Source organism: Vanacampus margaritifer, chromosome 7 (assembly GCF_051991255.1).
Source record: "Vanacampus margaritifer isolate UIUO_Vmar chromosome 7, RoL_Vmar_1.0, whole genome shotgun sequence".
In the NCBI taxonomy this organism is placed as follows: domain Eukaryota; kingdom Metazoa; phylum Chordata; class Actinopteri; order Syngnathiformes; family Syngnathidae; genus Vanacampus; species Vanacampus margaritifer.
In genome coordinates this window covers 9389857-9413538 of record NC_135438.1, presented here as the reverse complement: position 1 = coordinate 9413538, position 23682 = coordinate 9389857, and the positions used below count along the sequence as shown (strand labels likewise).

The 23682-nt window shown below is 41.0% G+C and overlaps 1 protein-coding gene across 4 annotated transcripts in view; it reads right to left on the bottom strand.

The window, feature by feature from the left end:
* tnrc6c2 (trinucleotide repeat containing adaptor 6C2) overlaps positions 1-23129 on the bottom strand; it is a 42176-nt gene extending 19047 nt beyond the window's left edge. For 3 of the 4 annotated variants that reach the window (XM_077570161.1, XM_077570162.1, XM_077570163.1), the window contains exons 1-4: positions 22571-23129; positions 12901-13001; positions 12541-12562; positions 2348-2731 (exon numbers count right to left, since the gene is read on the bottom strand). In XM_077570161.1, the coding sequence (XP_077426287.1) occupies positions 2348-2731; positions 12541-12562; positions 12901-12963 (469 nt within the window). In that variant the 5' untranslated portion in view covers positions 12964-13001; positions 22571-23129. The remainder of the gene's footprint in view (positions 1-2347; positions 2732-12540; positions 12563-12900; positions 13002-22570) is intronic. The other variant, XM_077570164.1, reaches the window with a different exon arrangement.
* Positions 23130-23682: the final 553 nt, after the last annotated feature.

Below are 23682 nucleotides of genomic sequence, written 5' to 3'. Positions count from 1 at the left end.
TAGAGGAAAACATAGGTTACATCAGTAAGTGTGGTGTGTAGGAGTAGAGTGGACATTTAGTTGTCTTTTGTAATCTAATAGGTCTGATCCATTAGTCTTTGAGGGGCGCTTAGAGCCCACTTGGACCAAAAGAGGCATACGCTTGTTTTTTTTCTGAAGCAGTGGTGGGGGAAAGAGTCATACGATGATATAAAACCCATCATTCCTGTCTGTTTACCTCTGCTGGGCAAGGAAGGGGAAAAAAAGCCCAGAGCAGGGGTGACTTCTCTGGTTTCACTGATGGCGGCTGGATTAATGAAGCCACCAAGGGCTTCACTTATGTGCCTCTGAGTGCGAGAGAGGCAATAAACACCACCAGGGCTTCTTTGGGACCAAGTACTTTTGCGGTTATTTGTGTTGTTGTGATGTGTACATAATTTTTTTTAAAAAAAGCAAAAAAGGATACTATTTAATAATTTTAATTTGTCAAATTCTTTATAATGTATGGCAACAATGTTTACTTGTGTCTTTTTTAAGACGTTCGAATAACAGATTTAAGGATTAAGTAGGCATTTTTGGAAAAAGGATGTGCAAACTAGTGGTTAGCATATCCGCCTATCAGTTCTGAGATTTGGGGTTTTGAATCTAGGCTCTGCCCTTCCTGTGTTAACTTTGCATGTTCTCTCCATGCTTGTGTAGATTTTCTCCTGCTTCTTCCCAGTCCAGGGTATAACCTCACCCCGTGTCTGAAGTAAGGTGGAATAGGCTCACACGTCCGCGGCCCTAATGAACACAAGCGATAAAGAATATCTACAGTAGATGGGTGGATGGATGGATGCGTAGACTGGCTGAACAGTTTATTTACATTTACATTAAAATTGTCTGGAATTTCCACATTACAAAAAGGCTTATTTTAACCAGATATATCCTTACTCTAACATAAGCTGCCTAAACAATAGAGCCAAGGGTCCTTAAAGCGCCTTATGGCTACACGCACTGTCTGGGCGACCACAAAACAGCTGTTGGGCTGAAGTTCCCACAAGTCTTAAAAGACCCCCACTTCAGCACCTGCTACTGGGAAAGCCAGTCTGGCCTGGACTACTTAATGATCCCCAGTCAGCTGGATGGACTAGCATATAGGAGTGGCCAAAGTGTGGGGGCGCTGAGTCTTTGGTACAAGGGTTGTTCGGGGGTAGGAATTCCCTTGAATCTATAAGGGGCTTCCCTTACAACATTTGAAGCTTCTGTGTTGTGTTTGGATAGACTGTTGGAATATCCACACATACTCCATGTTGGCCTTTTTCATTGTGTATCTGGAAAATAGGAAATCTACACGATAGCTTTAAATAAATTGAGCTGTGTGTTCGTGTGTGTACGTGTGTGTGTCAGCTGGCCTGCAAGGCAGACACAGATCTGAGGCGACACAACTAGGTCAGGCTAGTTTTCCTACAGCTGCACACCCACATCAATGCGCCCGTTTGGTGTCTGATGACTTGAGTAAAGCTGCTGCCTTCTAATAAACCATAACTTCAACCAAAAAGGTCAGTAAAAGTGGTGTCCCAACAACACAGTCCTGACATGCTGCAGAAACACAGAGGTTAATGCCTTCAACCACATGAGCTTTAACTGCTTAAGAACAACATGTTTTAAAATTGAGTCAACGGTTGGGATTGCTCCTCTTATGTCAACAATGCCTGTATCCAAATTTAGGTGAGGGAAGCCTTTTACATGAAGCTGAACTCAGACAGGAAATATGCAAGAATGTGTTTGGTCTTGATAGTTATAAAAAATAAAAAAAATCAGCAGAGACGGGACGACGTTTATCAGATACTGAAGAGCTGACTGCAGCTTGTTGACTAGCTAGCTATAAAGAACAAGCACTTAAAATTTTATCACTGCGCAGGTGTTTTTGTTGTAAGGGAAGTAATGAGCAGTAACCGATCCCAGAAACACAGTGATGAAAAACAAGAAAGAGAAGAAAATGTGGTGGTGACTTCAAATGCCAACAAATTCACCTAATTTGTCAACATTTTGTGATGTCATAGGCTGAAAGTATCCAATGTGTATGATGATTACATTTATAAAAAAATACAAAAATAAAATCATAGCCATGCACAATAGATACCACAGAAAAAATGTAAAACTACTGAAAACTGTAATGCTGTTTTACAAAAACCTCTAATTTGGGGCCAGCTTTAAATAGCTTAATGATTCCTCTGTTGAGTAGATTTAAAGACACATTCCCCAATGTTTAAAAAAAAACCCTGACAAAACATAGCAAAGTTGCACAAAAACTAAACAAATCATTGTCTTACTGCCACAACAACAACAACAACTACTACATTGAAATTTAAAAAAGTGCACAAACCTGAGTGTAGTTTGTCTGCAGTGAACTCTTCAGAGTTTGGGGTAGTGCTGCTGGTACTTGTAGAAGATGAAGAGTAAGGTAATGAAGGTGATGAGGAGGGCGTGAGAGCACTGAAGGCTCCTGCAGGCAGCGGCTGGCCTCTCTTCAGTAGCTGCTTGTGCTCCTGCTGCCGGAAGCGCGGGGGCACCTCTCTGGGTGGGTAGCGAGTGCCGGCAGAGGACGATGGGCACTGTGGCTGAGGAGCAAGCGGACTCTGGAGCTGGCTACTGCAGGAGGCGCGCTTGTCATTTCCACAAGAAAATGAGGAGAGTGGCAGCGTAGGGCTGGCAGGGTGGAGGTGGTAGGGTGTGGAGGGACTGGGCTTAATGGGAGCAGGCTCTGGCACTGGATAGATACAATATACACCCACACAAACACAGAGAGGGACAAGGTATTAATTGAAGGATCAGGTAATACACAGCAGATACTGTAATATCCTGGTCAATGCCAGAACCATAGTGTGCAAAGTTTCAACCGAGTGGTAGAAATTAGTGTGGTCTGCCACGGAAGAGTTACAGAACCGTCTTTCCAAGGATGCTGCATGACCAGAATGATATAAGCAATGCCACAGTATAACCCGGCAGTGAATTTAACAAAGAAGAGGAACGTGACAGAGCACAGTGTTGCACTATAATTGCTATAATACTATATTTGCTCAAATACTACCCTTCGCTCTAATACACTATGCCTCAATTAAACGTTGGCTCAATGGTCTATATGAATAAATAGTTTGAGTAATTCCTTTATTTGACAATACTATTAAAACTATTCCAACATTGCACGCTAAACAAGGCTTGGAAAGCCTACAACTAACTAACTAGTGGATATCGCACCATCGTGGTAAGAACCCCCAACCACATGGTACCAAAATCGTACAATACAAATGACTTATTCCACTAATCTTTACAACGTTGTTCAACAATAGAAAGGCTAAAAACTGCATACTTTTTGGGATGGGCCTTTTCTGAAGAGCTAATTGAATGTTTATGTGCATCCATGCTAATTTAGCTTTATGTGCAGCCACCAAAGGAAGATTAGGCTGAGCCCGTTTGTAGCAGTACTATCTGCTTGTGTAGACCGGCCCTTTAAGTCAAGTGTCTCTTGCAGCTTCCTCGTTGATTGTGTCATCACCGCCCTAATCAGTCACCTAATGGAGCATTAATGTGAAATCTGACATTGCTGTTTAACACCTTGCCACCGCAGCTGCTGACAAAAACATGCAAGAGAAAATGTCCTCTCTGAGGTGCAAAAACTGAGGAAGTTGAAGAGGATGATGTTTTCCACTTGATATGTAGGTAGAACAGCAAAATCTGTATACCAGCAGTGTGCTCGAGCTTACTCGTGACCTACAAGCAGCTGCAAAGAACAGTTTGTTGATCTGAGGGTAAACACTCGATGAATAGTTGATCATGTTTTGTGTAGTCCCCAGACAGAAAAGACCATTCCACCAGACAGCTGAGACTGCTTTCACTCAAGGGAGGAAAGAGAACATGCATGTGCTTCTATGAAAGAAGGACAAATTTGAAAACCAGAAGAGTGGAAAGTATACATTACTTAAAGCACCAGTCAAGTTCAAGAGTTTGACGTCATCTGAGAGAGGTAGCCACACTAGAGGTTCAAGTAAGCGGAGAGCGCAGAGGTATTCACTGTGTCTGGTGTGACCTTGTAAAAAAAAAAAAAAAAAAAAAAGCAGAGGCCCACTCTGCAAACACAATACAGTAGTAGGCAAGATGGAGAATGAAGAGAAGCAATGATGAGGAAACAAGAACATCTAATGAAGATATACAGTATGTCATGCATTGAGAGGAGAGACGTGGCATTTATCCCCTCTCCTGTTTTCCTTCAAAAGCCTTTATATCTTTGTAGCAAACATAAATATTCAATGGGCACACGTTTTGCACCCCCTCTCCCACTCTGTGATTTCAAACACACATGCAGAGAAAGTGAGCTGCCTCCAGCAGTATCTGGCTGGCTGTTGGCCTGGAACTGCAGTCGCTGACGCACATCTCCGATTAAATTCTGCTCAGCCCGCCTGACAGTCCCGCAGCCAATCAGGCCGCAGGATGGTGAACACATGCCCCCCCTGCCCCCTTCCTTTTCTTCCCTTGCATTTGCAACCACCTCCTCTTCTGTTTTTCCATCACAGCTACTCCCATAACCCACCTGCTCACCCCCTTTCTCGCTCTCGCCCTCTCTCAGTCACCATTATTTCTGCCTTATATCGGCCTCAGCCTGATGCTGCCTGTGCTATTCTCCCTCTTTGCCTTCATCCATCTTGATCACGCCCACTGCTCTGCGGTGGAGCAGCAGACTGCAATGACGAAAAAAGAAACCACGCAACCTTTTCAGGACTGAAAACATGCAAGCCTTGTTATCACGCTGGCACTTTTTACAGGATGCAGATTGCAATGTATCGAAATGATAACTGAGAAATTAGGTTTCCTGATCACGGTCTGTTTCAAGCCGAGATGAATGAATGAGGGGGTTGTATAAATCGTGTAATTTCTGCAATACTTCAACTGTAAAGCTAATTTTGTCTTGTGGAAGAGGCCTTTATTCACAATAAAAGTTTCTATATGCATGTCCTTTTAGTATTAGTAAATTTAGCGCCTCACATATTAGAAGCACCTGCCTAACGTTTTAGCTGAGGCACATAAGTGCAAGTCTTTGGAGAAAATACAATAAAAAAAATTCTCAAAAATAGTAAGCAACATACGATGTAGGTTTGACACATTTGATATGGCGTTATGTTTAACATGAGAGTTGTAATGTGAATCAAGTTTGGCCTTGCTTGACTTGAGCTGCTTTGTCTCAAAAATAAACTCCCACTTTGTGCTCTCCTCTTTTCTTTTTTTACATGTATGTTTTTCCATATCAACTATAATAAGGTTACATCCCTCGATATAACTTGTGAACTTGCCTTGAAAACAGTATCCCTAAGAATGCACGCCCCTCTCTTGGAAATTAGACAGCCGGAATATGCAAAGTGAAAAAATAGTACCTGTGGGAGTAACAGATCCCCTCTGCCCTGTATATTAAGCAAGACGTGTCTTTAATTTTGAGGAAGACAGATTTTTTTTCGTAATTCATGAGGGCTGGGTAAGTGCTTTATAGAGGGTGAGCATCAAATAAAAGGCCACAAAGGGAAAAAATGGAGAAGAGTAGGGAAATCCCTCAGATAAGAGCATGTCTATGAAAGATTAAATGAGGAATGTGAAGAGTACGCTCATTACACTTCCTGACAGTGAACGGGAATGAGATTCCGCATAGTAAATTAAAGCGGCTAAAAGCGTATTGCATCTGATCTACATTGAAGGAATAAAATCCTCTCGTTGAGTCGCTAACAACACGGAGAAGATACCATACAGGTGTATTTTTCTACACTCCTTTTGTTGATTTGGGTCATTGTCTTGTTTATTTTACAGCAGACTTGCAGTAATATTCATGCGCTATGGGCAACCCATGGTCCAAATCAGAAATTAAGCTTTAATAAATCATGAAGGCGCAGCAGCCTTTGACTGGAATCATGCAGTGCAACTAAACTACGAATAACAGACTTTATTAACACAGACGTCTCATGTAGAAATTACAGACATATAAAGTCCAACAATTTCACAGGTCATCATGTTTGGTCAAAAGAACAAAAATACTATCAACGATGCTGCAAATATATATAGATAAAGCTACCAACGCAGCTTGAATCCTAGTCATTTTAGCATATAGAATTTCCCTGGCCTGGGATTGATTATTTACACAACTGAAGATGGGAGACTTATTTGTACAAACATTTTGTGAACAATACTAGAGAGAAGATTGCCCCGCACAGCACTGAAAAAAGTCTCAATGGTGCCAGAGGTGTCAAGAAACAAAAAAATCCTTAAATAAGGAAGAATCCACCACACACAATGTTGAGCAAATGTATTGAGTGAACAACACGTTTGTGAACATTAGCAGCCTGATGAAGCCCTGAGAGGTGAATTGCATTGTTCATTCAATGAATTTGCTCAAGGCAACACGCTAATCTCAACTTTGTCTATATTATTTTTTAATGTATTTAGAAAAAGAACATGGTCTTGTTTCAATAACATGCTACATGTGTAGATATGGTATATATTGTTATAATTATGAAATGCAAATTTTGAACAAAATGAAAACGACATATTTGTACTTTAAACATAATTTTTTTGCACCAACCGCTAACTCATAGCCGTTCTTAGACAGTGGTGACTTAACTAATAATAATACACCTAAAGTATATGAAATTGTAGATTTGCCAACAGTATTATCAGCTCAAATCTTCTTGGCCCTTTTCCCTCCACCATGCAGGAAAAAATAATATTGCAAACATTAGGACCACTGTTGTCATTTTTGCTAGTCTCTTTTTTTGAATAGTTGCAGGAAAGGTCAGAAAAGTCGCTAAATATACCAAACTCGTTGCTAAGTTTGCAACATTGCAGACACAGGCCCTAGCTAGCTTGTTTGCTACCTCGCTTACTAGTGTTCAAATGTGAGCACATGAAATAAAAGCACAACTTTCAAAATAAAAGAAGCACATATTTTATATTTTACTTTTGACTTCATGGGCACAATGAGGGTCAGTCAGAGACTGTGGGCGGGCCAGATGTGGCCCCTCGGCCGCTGTTTTGTTCAGGTTTGGTCTATTGTCTGCAGAAGCACTTCATTATGCAGCCATGTTTGTAATAGTGGGGGATGGACAACATACACTGGCATATACACTCTACACAATGGTGCCATCCCCCCCCCCCTAAGTCTATGACCATGTCTATGTGTAAAATTGTATATGTATATATACACGCTAGTGTGTGAGTGTGTGTGCGCGTGCGCATATTTGTATGCATATGCGCATACTGTATCTAAAATGGTCCACTATAATAACCTAAACCTTACCATCTTGAGGAAATCTGTTTACATTGAGGTTATCAGACTTTGACTATTTAATGTGAACTTATACATATGCATGTCTATTGCGATGCGTTTTTAGACACATAGGGGGGTGGGAGTCTCTGAGGTCCCATCTGTCTGTATTAATAAGTTAAAAACTCCCCAACACACTCACGCCACATTAAAGCAAAAGCGTTCTCACCCCTCACCCTTCATATTAAAAAAAAAAAAGGCAGTTGCCATAGAGACTGATACTGTTTCCTCTTGCGGCCTTAAGTGACCTTCTCCCATGCCATGCCGCCTCCCATCCTCTCTATGTAATTAGTGCCCTGCACCCCCAATCGCCATCTTCATGCTAGGACCCCCATTTATTTTTAGCGGGTCACGCTTGTTTACCTCTCCTACGTATGGGGAATTGAGAGCTATCATGGTAAAAAGTGCGCTTCTGTGGTTTGTGTACTTTAAAAGCACTAAATTTAATAAGTCTTAACGTAAAGAGTGAACCAAAAATGTCCGAACATTTTAGGAGTGCAACACTGCATAATTATTAGAGACAAGAGCTTTAAAAACAATAAAAAAAATAAAATAAACAGGAGTCATTTGCACGTTTAATACAGTTAACGAAATGCCTGAAACAAAAATTGAAAAACCCCCAACACATTTTCGTTAACGAAAATGAGAGTGGTTTGAAAATAAAGAAACTGCATTTTACATTTCTAAAACTAATTGTACTGAAAATGTCAATTTTTGGCTTTGTTAATTAAAATCATACATGAGCTTTTTGGGGTTGATTTTAAATGTATTTATTTCTTTTTTTTTATCTTCAAAAAAATTAAAACTAACTATCATGAAAAATCCCAAACTATTATAACCTTAGTCATTTGTAGTTCAAATATGAAATAGAAAGGAGGTGTTATTATTACATTAACATATACCATTATAACATATAAACATTATACTATATCAGAGCAGTAACAAATATGCTGTCTTTACAGAGCTGATATTGCTCAGTACAGATTTAAAAAAAAAAATAAAAAATTAGAAAAACAACAAAATCTTGTTGTCCTGTAAAACAAATAAATGCATAATATTTGGAGAGGGACATATTTCGCAAACAAGCTCCATGCATGAAATAGTTTATGGACTTGAACCCCAAAAAAATGTTGGCATAACATGTAGCAACTTTAATGTGATCCTAATAAAACTGGAAAATAAAATAAACAGATGGATAATATGAATCCAGTGATGCTGCAGGATGGGAACGAGAGGAATTTAAGAGTGTGTGGAGCACTGGTATTTGTTTCCATGTGGTCTAAAGCCTATGAAGAGTGAGTGAGAAGCAACCTTGATGCAAACAGACTGACAGCCTTTGAACCTTTTAAACTTGTATGCAAACAACTTGGCCTCCGAGCACAGGCAGAACTGTCATTCATACTAGCTAAGTCACATCTTATTAATAATCTGCCAGACTTTTGACATGGAGCGGCTGACTATGCAAGGGAGGGGGAAGCAAGAGAAGATGAGGGGGGAGGGAGGGTCCAGAGACATTGAATGGCCTCTTTTCAGCTGCTTGCAAGTGATTCCGCCGTATGAATAGACAAAGGGAAACGCATTGTTTAGGTTTGTGTGGCCCTCTTGTTTCCTGTCGCACTAACCCCAGGCTCTGCCTTCATCTCTCGCTCTTGTCCGACAATCTCCATGCATGTGGGATGAGTACACAGGAGCAGGAGGGAGGGGGCAGCGGGAAAACAATTATGCTTGGCAGTCATAAATCCATGGGACGTAATTCGCGAGCAATTCACTATTAATTCTTTTGAGTGTTTATAAATGTGGCTAAGTGAAGAGAAGAGCGCTGTCGATGCTTAAATAAATTAGCTTCTAATTGGATTGCGATTCATGAAATTCCCTTGTTGTGTTGACGCAATTAATAGCATATGAAATTGCAAATTAATCCAAAACGGAAACATGCACTTCACTTGTGTTTATGTGAGTCTCACTTTGATAATCATTAATGGCGCTAACACTGCATTAATTATGTTTCGCCCAGGATGAAATGAAACAACAGGAAGTAATGGCGAGTGTGTTCAATAGTAAGGGTCAGTGGAGCAAATAATGCTGCAGATATTCCATTGGAGTCTCTAAAGTTGCATGTCATGGCAGATGCACAATACAGAATTGAAAAAGTAAGTATAAACTGCTGTCACACTATTACGACGTTAGTTGGTTACTCGATAAATCTCACAAGACTTTAGTTTATATTGTAAGACTTCAACTTGCATCGAAATGATACACTCCCAAAGAGTATTGTATTGTTTCTGTGGCATTTGGAAGGCATTTTTAATGTTACATTGCTTCTCAATTTTTTTTTTGCCTATACCATTAATAAAGACTTAATGATGGCGACAGTTTGACCACGAAACAGATTACGGTAATTAAATATCCACGATGTGTTCCTTTAACCTTTCGTGAACTGAAAAGTGTTGGACTAGCAAAAACTGCAAATGCAAATGTTCTGAATATAAATGCATGGGCATGTGACACAAAGTTCTGCAGCAAATTCTTCACAAATAGCATTTTGCTTAGGTAATGCATTTGCATAAATGTGATTCCTGGCAGGTTACGAGCACGCAATATGCCACCGCGGCTCAAATATTTCTGGTTTTGCAAATCTTCCAACGTAAGCATTTGCTTTAAACCACTCAGTATGGAAAGGAGGGAGATGATAGGACAGTATATCTTTTCATTTGTGACACAAGGTTTGACAGCGCTCATGTTCTCCTGATTCTTTTTCTCTATCTATGCCAGTATGCTTTTGTCCAGGTTGGGGGCAATGTGAAACAGACCGACTTGATTGTGATTGCAGTGGTAGTGTGCATGGGCTGAATAATCAGTGGAGGTAATGTGGGACCAGGACAAAGGAGGACAGAGGCCCTGTATCAGCGGTCTATCTGAGTGTGTGTGTGCGTGCACGTGGCCGCGTGCATGGGGGTTGGAGACGGGCAGTATGAGGCTGCCTGCTGGTTGGAGCCCTGTGCTGGTGCGAAGCGCTAAGCCTAATGGGGGGCAGAGAAGTTAATTCCACTGTGCTGGAGCTTTATCTCATTTTCATACATATGAACGCGTCGGGCCGAGATCGATTACCACAAACAAATTGAAACGCTTCGAGACCAAACAGGCCTGTAGAGCGGTGAGCAGGAAAGACAGGATGGGGGGAGGTGACGTGAATCTGTATGTGTCTATGAATTTCTGAATGTACTGATATGGATGGAAAGACACAAATCGCCCTTGCATACTGATTGCTACCTTCCGACACACACACATACCTCTATTATTCAGCTCTACGCATGAAAACTACTCATTCCAGTCAATAATGCCTTCCCTTCAAGAGAAATGGCAGATACAGTAGGAGGCTATGAGCACAATCAGAGGTGGGTTATTGAGTGATTAAGTCTCCACAACAAACCTCGTTCTCTAGTTTTTCCTCAAAAACACACACAATTTTGTTCTCATCCTGTGTTCCTTACTCGTTCATTAACATCTCATAAAAAATGACCAGGTGAATCATTTTACAGTTGTACCTTCATTGAGTGCTGTTAGTCATGCAGTCCTCTGCCTCATTGTGTCCTTCAATATTTGCTCTCCATCACCCTAACAACACATGACCCAAGTCATGCATTTACACACATCTTAGACTGCTCCCTTGCTGTCCTTCAAGTCTTTCCCCTGCCAGAAACACTGGATAGACTTACGCTGATAAAACCTGAATGTGGCACATTTGGTTTCAAAATAAACAGTGATTGTGTGACTAGCAGGTCTAGTTCAAGCAGTGGTCCTGAAAATCACAAGATACTGCATGTATTATGATTCAGGACCAAACATTTTGTCGCTGGTAGTAAAATGAAAATTTAAAGTATTATCCAACAATTGTTATTGTTGTTATTCACACTGAATTGGAAGGACTCACATAATTTCTCAAATTCATGCTTTTGAACAAGACCCTCTTGAAGGCAACATTATCTGTTTATCATGAACTTTCTTCCTTTTTATTTTCCTGTCCTGTCCTGTCCTGTGGGATGAGTTCCAATGCATGTGATTGGTCTGCTTATTCCTTCTCCTCAAAATTTCACTACAATGAGCAGAAAATAAGAAAGAAAGGCTACTGTGAAGTAGCTAAAAAGTTGAGCTTGTTAATTTACAGATGTTAAAATAATGAAACAAGTCAACAAGGCCAAAAGAAGAATACTCCCGACTGTGCAAAACAGCCTCTTATCTTACTGAACAAGAGGCTTCAAAAAGTTATAGTAACATGACTAAAGTTAAAGTTGAAGTACCACTGATTGTCACACGCACTTAAGTGGGACGAAATTTGTTCTCCGCATTTGACGCATCCCCTAAGGGAGCGGTGAGCAGCAGCAGGGGCCACGCGAGGGAATCATTTGGTGATCTAACCCCCAATTCCATAGACCTGTAAGAGTGTAAAATAAGTGACTGATGTAAAACTGTACATTGATTCCCCCAAGTCCATGTAAAATTGAACTGGCTGACTTCAACATTGTGAAAACAAGATGATCATTTAAAGCGCAAGAATTAAAATCTCAAGAGAGCTTGCACAACACAAAGGATTGTCAAAAACACTAATCTTTTACTTAGTACTATTGATAAGCATGTATGTAGTGTAATATGTTAATCCATTTCAGCTTTCTCCTTCAGAATAATAAAACCTATCCCTATCTTGTCATCCGACAGCTAAAGATTTAAAAACATGTAAGTATCATCAAAACACATGGACAAAACAAAGTCTATGTTTACATCTAAATACAGCACCAGGGGCAGGCGAGGACACTGTTTTTCAAACTCTGTCCTGAGGCATTACACATAGCTGAACGCCTTTATTTCTCCATGATTCTCTCCCTTTTGCCTTCACCACTTCTCTCCACCGCCCTCTGTAGCCACAACACACTGCGCTCTGTCAGGATGCCCTCACGCTCCACTGCCTGCTGCTGCGGGCACACCAGACGTCACTCCGCATTTCACTAGACTGCTCTGTGTATGTGTGTGTTTTGGAGACGAGGCGATTCAGAGCACAAAATTGTGCACGTGTGCGCATACTGTACGTGTCCAACAGGGTAGGGCAAGGCCACCAAAGGCTGCACATGTTTCATTTTGCAGCTTTATATTTAACAATTAACTACAGATGATTATTGACATATAATATATAGAAATAAAAATGTGGATGACTGGTACTCACGCACCTTTGGGTTTCTGTTCAGCAGCCTGCAGGGGAGAGAGAAATGGACTTGCTTAAAATGATTGTGAGTAAATGGGATTTATAAAAAGTAGCATTACGCTGGAACAGATATGTAGCTGCCACACCCATCGCGGCTACAACAGCTTACATTCCACATGCTGCAACAGAAAAGGGACCTTCCCCAAAATGTTCCCACACATAAAATTCTCTAAAGCATGAAAAATTAAGTCAGCTCAAACCCTGATTGATTGTGTATCATTATTACTGTTATGTTTTTCCTCAATGTCTCAGTGTTCAATTTTTTAGACAAAACTGTGAGGACATTTATCTATTCATAACTTCAATTGATGTGCAAGTGAATCACCTTCTTCTGAGTGATGTCCTTCTTGATCTTTTCTTCTTGTTTTTTCTTTTTCTTTTCTTCCATCAAATGGTTCTCGTCCTTGTTTTGCTAGTTTCTCTCAGCTGTAAAACAAAAGAACAAAAAATGAGTCAAAGACCTAGAACTCCACAATATGACTTTGATTGACTTTATCCCAATAACAACATACACACAATTGACATGCCATTGATGCACAGTCAAGGCATCAGTGCATGCATTCCAAACATATTTGTATTAACGGGAAGCCCTTCCATTTGATTTACTTCAAGCCGTTGCAAGAGCGCACACCGTGTCTGGGAAAAGGTTTCCATCAACAACATTCCCTTCATATGTAAATCGCGCTTGACAGGTCCAAGGAACATTTTTCTTCTCAGCCAAAATGCATAATAGAGTTTTTTTTTTTAAGGAAGCGAATGAAGGGGAAAAAAGTAACAACACAACATGAATTTCAAAGGCCGATGAAGTCAGTGAATAGCAAAAGTGAAAATCACTGTGGAAGAGAAATTGACATAACATCCAATATGTTCAAGCTTTGAGAGATCTCCAATAAGGACATCATGCTAACATCAACAAAGTGACAGAATAATACAGAACGCAGGTTGTGGGAGTCAAACTTGTTGCATAGTTTGCCCGAAGGCCAGAATGTGTTGTATTTCTTTAACTATAGGAAGTGTGAACTGGGTCTTGAGGACATTGTATATTATGTATGTGTGTGTTTTTGTCCTTTATGTGCAATGGGCACAGAATTTTTCGCCATTTCAAACTGATGCTACACGTAAAACCAATCATCATCATGTGAAAGTAATATGATAACTTTTGGGAGTTCATCCTTTCAAATGCCAACTTAAGACAGTAGTACATAACAAAGAGCCTCAAAGGTCTATTAAACTAATAACATTTTGGGGCAAAACATACCTCAAAAAGTAATACAAGTATTAATTTTTCTACAGCCTACCACAAAACACAACTACAACCACAACGTTGCGTTAATGATTTATACTATCGGCCAAGTCCGTTCAAAATTATGCATGTCATGAGGGGGAATCCCAGAAGAGGTATCAATTTATTTGTGCCAGCAAGAGATGCTGAATAGCACGTAGTAGAGTTCAGAGGTCATACTAATCTCTGGGAGCCTAGTGAATAGCGAATTAGCAATGCTAATGTTGGCAGCTGTGGCATTGAACACAGTGAAAGCTTCAAGGGGCAAACAAGGTCGTCTTTATAATATTAGATGCAACTCAAAATTAATTGCATTGTCAACATCTTATATGTGGATTACAAAGAAATACATGGACAAAAATGTTGGGAACTGAGAATGGATATAAATGATGCTTGCAGAAAGCTACAAAGTTGGTTTTGGTGTTTACTTATTCAAAGATGTGGCAGCAATTACAGATTGGTGAATATTGATTGCTCTTACCCATTTGAATCTGCTGGGAATTCCTGCCACATCCTGATTGGCATATTCCATAATTTCTACATCCATGCTGTCACTCACATTTTCACTGTCTCTTCATCTGCCCAATCACTACATCTTAAATTATATCCAACTTGAGATACAGTTTTTCAATCTGCTGTTTGTGCAAAACAAATTTTAGTGCACATGTGAGGGGAAACTGCTGGACTTTATTGCGGGTGTTTCTCTTTTAAATGTGACAGCAGGGACAGTCGGGTTTTTAGCTGACGAAGTAAATGCCAGAGTAGGCTACCTCGCATATCCTTACCTGTCTTGCTGCCTCTCTTGGTACTGCTGACACAAGCATCTAATCAGTGGCGACCCAGTACTGCATACTTCAAATCTAACAAACTAAGTAACTCCGAAGTGTATCCTCTAAGGCCGACCACAATGATCAACGTCTGATGTATTCATACTGTGAAACAATCGAAAATGGAAACCAAAATAATTTCCCTCAGGGGTCAAAAGAAATTAACTTCTCGGAAATTCTGGTGTATATGCTTGTTTTATTCTTCTGATGTTCTTATTTTCTTAATACCCCTTTTGTTGAGGCCTATTCATTTCTTAGAAAAAGTGACAACCCCCATTCCACCCACCCCCAAAAAAGCAACGACAAAAAAAAAAAAAGGCTCCACAGAGCCAAGTATCATAAATGGATATCATGGGAGTATGTGGCACACTGGCACAGCTGTAGTGAACACAGTATGGCAAGGAGAACAGTCTATAGAGAATGATGAGGCCACAGACACAAAGTCAAGCCCAGAAAGAGGGAAAGCTTGACAGAGAGAGATGGCAGGGACACAGTGTGTCTGGTGCCTGTCTTTCTGTCAGGCATTCTGGGGAAATGGGGGAGGTGGGCAGATGAGGGGGGGGGGGGGGTCTAGGCGGCGGATGAAAGCAGACACAGAACAACACCAATTAGGAACGACAGCCGCCGGAGAACCAGACAGGGTGAAAAAGGGGAGCTGAGGCTGGAAGTTGGAAAGGCAGAAAATAGAATCCTCACTGGATATAGTGAAGAGAAAGAAAAAAGTGAAGCAAGCATGATCATGATGGAGGCTGGCAGACAACGGGAGAGAGCGAGCGAAGTGGCGGGGGGTGGGAAGCACAGAAATAACCATGTGCCTTGATTACTAATTTCCATAGGATGGCGACGGTATGACGAGTGAGAGGGTGCACACCGCACAGACAGCAGAAACCTAAAGATCTATCTGCACCGCTGAAAGACAAAGACAACTTTGAACGGCAAATAACTTTTGAATGGCACCAATCACAAAGCAAGAAGGTAAAGACAGAGGAGTGAAGTCATATGATCCACCATCGCTGCACTATGTGGTAAACCTACTAGCCGCCACTACCACCAGTTAGCCAAGTCGGACATTCCTGTGGCGTACAAAAAAGCCACATGACTTTTACAACGGAACAAGGCTAGGAGCAGAGATGACCTGTGGGATTACAATAGGAACCTTCAAAGTCAAACAAACATCAGTGTGATGCTGGTTGAGCTAAAAGTTGTTCTAATTCCAAAACTTTTTTTATTTTATTTATTTCTAGAGCAAACAAGTTAAGTGATTTAATCTGTTCCAGACTTGAACTGTAGATACTGTATCATTTTGGGTTTTTTCACTTTGCAAATGACACTCTCTGGAGCAATGTACTAGCGTGAGCTTTAAACTCAACATGATGTGTGTGCTTCAATTTTAATTAAAAAAAAAAAAAAGTCTGTCAATTCAACAAAGAAGGTTGTTGTTGTTTGTGAACATTCTGCACATACCAGCGTCACCTTAACCAGGTGTGTTAAAGTATAAAACATGCTTTATTGCCACGAGACCGGACTTGATCAATGGATGCTGGGATTTGTTGACGTGGCTGAAGGTGGGCGGATAGTTGTGATGAGGGAAAGGATCAAGTCCAACAGCGAAGTAGAGAGAGTGTTGCTTCTATAAATACTAGCTTAGAGGTTTGCGCTCGGTATCTTCGCTGGGGATGTAGTCAAAAAATGAAACTTTAACACGGCGGCAGCTCATTAAGTAAGAGCACGAGACCGAGCAGGATGGCTGCTATTGCTGCTAAAGCTGACGGAATTCAAGGAAGCGTCAAGCCATTTTGCATGTTTGTCCTTTCGAATTGATTTAATTTGTTTTTGCAGGATTGGGCATGTGCTGCATATGCCAGCATACTCTATTTCACACCCTTGTCTAAAAGATTTAGTAATAGTTGCTTTTTAAATAAAATAGTAGCGGAGTTGGACAATCCCTGAATGCACTGAAGCCTCGTTTAGATGCCATCATTGTATTGATCAGTATATTGCATACAACGCACAAACTGGAGTTGTGCCATAACATAAATTGTCGCTCAATGCTTTTCAGCCGCCAGTCAAATGGACTCTTAATCAGTACAGCAATATTTTAGGCCTCAATTGCTTGACATTCCTTCGTGTGCATGAGTTAATTTTTCATTCACATTCAACAAATGTGATTTATGATTGGTACTCTGTTCCAAGTTAATACATAAAACTGTTAACAGTGTGTACAGTATGCTGTGCATCAATTAATTTAAGTTCTGAAACACAAGGCTGAATGTAGCGTGAAATTGTCACAATAACTTGATCCAAATATGACAAACGCAAACTAGACGTGTGCCAAGACAAATGAGATAATCAGTGGAGACAGACTTATCAAGGTTACTTTGACACAGCATCGTGACACTGCACACACCAAAATGTCAAATGTCTGACGATTCACAAGTTGACAACGATATAAGCAATTATCAAGAGCCTAAACAAATGAACAGAAGATATTCTGTTCACTTGTTACAAAAACATGACATTTGAGCTGAACACATTTAGGGAAACTTATTTGTTTTGCTGAACAACTCCAATTGTATGCATAAAATGACAAACAATTGGAGTGTGACATGTGGGTTACTTTGTCACCTACAATAGACTTTCCATTGATCTGATTTGCTATATTGGATCAGCCTTGATGTTGTAATTCGCCAATGTCAATGATGTCATTGATCAGTCCACGAATTAAAACATTACAGACACAGTGATTCCCACGTGTACATTTAACTGTGGCAGGCTGCCACAAATTGGGTGCCACTGATTTTAGCACCGCTACCTGTCAATATGCAACTCTGGTGTTATATTAAGTTTCTTTTGCTACGCGGAGATTGTGTCGCTCTGCTCCTTGGTGTGATCCTTGGGAGACTCAGCTAATCAATACCCGTACTGCTTTCCTTTTTGGTACAATACGGCAAAGGTGGTGCCTAAAATGACTCCAGTATCAAATGTATTCTCAAACAAATATCTAGTTTATGTTTGAGAATCAATCTTAGAGGTATCAGAGGCACCAATATACCGGTATCGATCTCTATGCCACTCCAGCAGCTGGAATGGCTGTATCGTCACTCAGTGCTGTTTTTGTATGGAAACACATAGTGGTCACGATTTCCTGAGTTCAACATATCGGTGCGAAAAGATGTTTACGGCAAGCGAACCAAAACTGCAGCATCGGTGTACGCAGAGCGATTGATCCCCCTCTCCCCTTATTTTTCTTTTTCGATGGGGTCTCGTAATGCATGTTTTGTAAGCAGATTAACTAAAAATAAAATTCTGCTCAGTTGACAAAGAATGATTTCATATTCAAAAGAAACGCCTTGTTTTTTCTTCCCTATTTCCTTCCTCCGAGCATGCGAAAGATTGTTAAACATGCAAAAATGCTTAAGAACACTTGATAGTCCATACACAGTGATCCGTTTTTTTTAACTCTCTGATTGGTGATCAGCTCCAAAAATCTTGATTGTGTAAAGTCTAATCTACAAAAATGAATTTCCAGTTAACTGTACTGATATTGGCAAAATAAAAAAGAAGCAAGAACCTACTCAATAGCCTTAACTTAATCCCAGTATAAGAGCAGGTGGCGTATGCTCGTACTATTTACATGGCCTTAACCGAGGGCTTTGGATGTGCTGTGGGACTCAAGCCTTGTTACATAATGAGCAAGGCTGTCTAATGTTAGTTTGGAAATGAAGACGGGAACATTTAAATTGGATGTCCCGCATATTCTTCCACGTGATGCCATTGCTCCTTCCCACCGTGTCTCCAATTAGCCAGCACGAAAGCGAGGGAGGGAACGGGGCCCCAAATAAAGCTCCGCACATTGAACATTCCCCTGGAGCCGTGCCAAGACTCACAAGCATTAGCTCGCCTGGTCCCAGCGGCCCCCCCCTCACCCCACTCCATCTCCCTGCTTCAACGCTGACCTGGCTTACCCCTGGTGGGCCCCGTGAGCCCTGCCCCTTCCATTGGCACATACGCTGAGGAAGGAGGAGGCATAAAACAGGCAACAAAAGTAAAATATTTTAACTCTTCTATGGGGGGGGTGACTGAATATGAGGGGTAAAACGAGTGTTATTTTGTTAGAAATATGTAGAACCAGTTTTGAGGGCAATGAACAAAATTGCCATAGCAGATGTCTGTGTAGCTAATCCATAGGTGACATCCTGTTCGTCTTTGGACTGGATGAAGAATTCCAGGTTTTCCTTCTCATATTACTTTTCTTCTTCACTGTTACTGCCGAGAGCAACCTAGCCCACATACACTCCACAAATATTACAATGTCTACATCAAACTCAACTGACAGGCATATATTTATTCTGCCCCCCTTACACTTGAAAATAGCCATTCACAGTCTAGAGGACGAGGCTAATGGCTTTTGACAGTCACAAATTGAATCCAGCTGATTCCGCTGTCAATGCCCCCCCACCAGACTAGAGCAGCACCCTGCGGTGGTGACAAGCGTGTTATCTATCAGTTATGTGCCAGTTGTTTGAAAGGCTTCGTAATGACGGGCTTGGTAACCACCACGGTCAGGCCCTGGGATAAGGTCAATGACAGGGGGAAAGGGGATAGACGACATAAGCCACTTTTCTGAAGAAGGACTAAGAGGGACTTTGTGGAGCCAACAGAAATGTTTGAAAGCACTTTTTGTTCATTGGAACTTGGAGCCTCTTAAGAAACTGGCTAAATAGTTTGCCCAAAATGTACGACGTTAAGAGTTGTGGGATAGTGCGGTAAAGAACAATAACTCTTTGACTGCCAGGCGTTTTCAGAAAAGGGATGCCGTGGGTGCCAGCCGATTTAAGCATTTTGACTGATCTTTCAAGGTCCACAGAAAATTATGTGTTTGGACTATGGAAACACACATACTACCAAATGAAAGATTGGACTCTCATCTTTCATCAGAAAAAATAAGTTTGTTTCTACCTTATTCCGTTTTTCAGTAATCAACAATAGAAAATGGTTAGTTTCACCTCTGTTTTGAAACAAACGTCTTTTAACGTCTTTGGCACTCCTCCATAGGATTTTACTAAACGTTATTTAACGTTTTTGGCAGTCAAAGAGATAAAGTCTATTACAGCTTCCGAGTTAATGTGATGGGTACAAGGAGAGCAACCTAAGGACTACACGGCATGCAGTGTATAATCAGTAAAAGGCCAGACAATAGAAAACAAATCTTGGGTATTATTTGCAGCAAATTACCCAGATGTGCACTGATAGCACACAGCAGATGGAAAGGGTTTGTCCTCAAGGCACTGAAAATGTCCAAACAGCCTTCAGCACTAGTGTGCTGCCAAGAAAAAAATTAATAATTCAAAAGTAATCACAACAGTGACTTATCTCATTTTTAACTCAAACAAAGTGTTCAATAACATGCTGCCACAGATGAATTGATGTTCTCTTGCTGTGTAGATGACAAACTCCAACCAAAAGCTTAAAAAAAAACAACTAACATGCAAGCCTTTTTTCCTGTTCAAGGAAACTTGTCAGAGGATTCACTTGATCCAAATTAAGCTTCAGCTGGGCACGGGATGACAACTCTTGGTGGGAATGCCCCATATTTCATTTCCATCTTTGATGCAACCAGCAGAGGTGTTCATAATTCAGCCTTTGCTTGCTTGCTTTCTAAAGACATTTGCCAATGCCTGCTTTTACTTTGGAAAACAATGATTAATATTTTGCCCTTTGTTCTGACATGTTACGGACCCAACCAATAACCGAATCATAAGCAACTTATGGCAAAAAATAATACTTAGTTTAAACTATTTAAAAAATTATCTTCATTTGCAGCCACAGTATAAATGGCCTGCAATTGACATGTAGGTGAACATAAACCTGCCTCAGACGCGCATCAAACTAGTAGCCCTTTATATTAATCAGCACCAAAGCTCTCAGTTTCATAAAGGTTGATGAGGTGAGAGTTTATTCATTAAACAATGCTGGAAAAACAACAACAATAAGCTGATAAAATCACATAAATGAATTATGTTGTAATACACTTTAATGCAATTTTATATTTGATGATTTCGTTAATTGTTGGAATCAGCAGAACAATCGGTTCTAAATAAATTCGATAGCTGCTGCCATAGTACGATGTAATGATGTTGGCAATGGACGAGGTACATTCATGCAGACCTCTAGTTTTGCACATTCCTCCAGACAACATTATCAAGAACACACAATCACTGATGGTCAGAACATTTAGAGATACCCCGTCAGACTTAGTCTACTAATTTATCCTTAATTTATACAATAGTTAAATGTCCAATGCCATTAACTAGTATAGGGACTTAGGATATAAGAGTAAAAAGCAATAGAGCGGAGAAAAAACAATGCATTAACTGTACGGCAGATTTTAAAAAGACAATGGTGTCCTACAGACTCATGGAATGTCACGTTTTTGTACCACTCAATCTCATCAAAAATGCAATAAAAAGGGGGACTGGCACGCCATAAAGATCCAATGGCAGCCAGTGCCACAGCCAGTAAATTTGAACTGCAATCATTAATCATAAAGGTCGAAGGATTTTATCCACCCGGGCGGCTCGCTCTAGTGGACGTTACGTATGCTTGAAAGTCCGATTGTGAGGGACTTACAGCAGACTCCCTATTCTTAACAAGCGTAAGCTCCATCTCCTCCCCCTATTCTCTAGTTTATGGGCAGCAGAGGGCCCCTGCAACATCTTTTCACAGCCACCCTTTTATTTGCTACACGTCAGCCTTTGGAAGCGACGGGTGGGTGTCTAGAAAGGAAGACACTTGACCCCCTGGAAGTAAAAAAAAAAAAAAGTTGTGTGTGTGCACGCATCTGTGAGCCAGCTGGGTGTTTTGGGGGCAAGCGGGAGGCGCCTCATGACCTGATTAGCAACCGCAGGGCATTAACCAACTGCCAGGACCTTGAGGTTGGCCCAAAAATGCTTGCACACGCCAGTAAAACAGCACCGAGACGGGAGAAACGCATTCTATCTCTACACATGTATGTGTTCTCGCTTTTCGCCACCAATTTTCTCATTTCAACACGGCACTGGTGTGTGACGATTGAGATAAGACAGTTCTGACAGAAGATGACAGAGGGAGGGGATGGGGGGGGGGTTGAAACTGAACAGGAAATTATGTACTTCAATTAAGACACGCCGAAGAGATATTAAAAGCTGTACTTAGGCGCCTGGGGATGCGGGAAAAGGGGGGTTGCAATGCAATGGAAGGCGACAGTTCAATCAGTATCTGGCGTCGAGGTGGAGGAACAGAGGATGGGCAGCGGGATGGTTATGTTTAATAATGTACTTGGAATTAGTGTAGGGGAATGTACAAGCTAAAAGATGTATTACTGCTACTTGAACCACAGGCGAATTACACCATTTTAAAAAGGCATTTTGCATAAAACTTGAAGGCTTTCACCACGCCATTGGCAGTCAGTGATCATCTCACTTAAAAATACCCCCCCCCCCCCCAAAAAAAGCAGTTACCCTTTGTACAAATGCAAGTCAAGTAATGCAATGCCTCCTCTGCAATGTGAAAAAAAAACTATTGACATGTGCAGAGTGTTCTCAAGTCCCTTCAACCAATCACAGAAGCGCTGTGATATAACACGAAAGTTAAACGTCCAATTCCATCGTATACACTTTATAATGCATTTATTGAAATGTAGCTGCACATAATAATAATAATCCTACTACTATTCAGCATCCCACCGTTTGTTATTTCTGCTGGAATGCCCAGTGAAGCAACCACAGTGTCTTCGGACGAACACATAAAACAACGTAGTGCATTTCAACGTCATCGTGTGAGGATTTAAAAAAAAAAAAAAGAAGAGAAAGGGAAACAGGCGGCAGATGTGATGAATTTAAACTTACCTTGCGTTAAATACGGCTTTCGCAGCTTGTAATCAATCCCCGGTGTCCTCTCCTAAGTTACCCGTAAAGCGATGAAGCAGATTCAGTCAAGACTTGGCAGCTTCGCCGGCGTCCGCCGTAGCAGCTTGGTGACAGGATACCGAGGTAAACAACGCCCCCTTTCTCAGCCACATATACAAAACCACAATTTTGTAACGTGTAGCTTGAATAAAACATTAATTTTAAAAAACGCCGCAAAAAAAAAATATAAACTCTAAAACGCCATATGCGATATAGTATAAAGGGGCGGGGAGGGGGAGGAAGCGTAGGCAACAATAACAAAAACAAACGATACGAATAAGAATGACCATGTAAAACGCAGCTAAATTGTTGGAGACAACGTCAGCCGATAGAAGTTGAGCCTCGATAATCCCCCCCAAAAATGATAAAGAAAAAAAAAGAATGGCGCAGTTGTTTTTTTTAGTCTGAGCTAGCCGACAGCAGTCCGAAAGCCAGCCGGCCAACTTGGTTTAAAGTGCAAAAAAAAAAGAAATGTTTTGTTTTTAGGTGACCAGCGGCACGACTTGTGACGCGCCGGCTACCACGAATGCAAAGTGAGAAGCGACTCCTGGAAAATACATTCTGTGAGGGTCCAGACGGCGCAGAGCACGGTCATGGCAGGCGTATCAGTGAGCTCTCGGCGTCAGTGGTCTCGCAGCCATTTTGTTGAGACTAGCAAACACCGCAGTGTCGCTTCTCTCCTCCTCCCCCCGAGAGCAGCCAGACCAGGAAGCGGCTCCGGAAACGTCACTCGTGAGCAGCCAATCGGGTGATTCAACGAAACTCCGCCCTGCCCACAAAGCAGAAACCAAGCAGTGTTTGGATGGATGCGCTTGCATTAAACTAATAATAATAATTTAAAAAATATATGTATAAGGGCACACCACCAGGAATACTAAAGTACAATCCGACTGTCTGGTGTGCTCTTTCTTTCTCCACTCTTAGTGACTGTGTCAAAAAAGTCAAGTCATGCAGGGGTAAAAAAGAAAAGAAAAGTCAAGTCATGCAGGGGTGTGTAGTACAGTAATGAGCTAAATGTACTCCCTTACTTTTACTTAAGAGACTTTTGGATA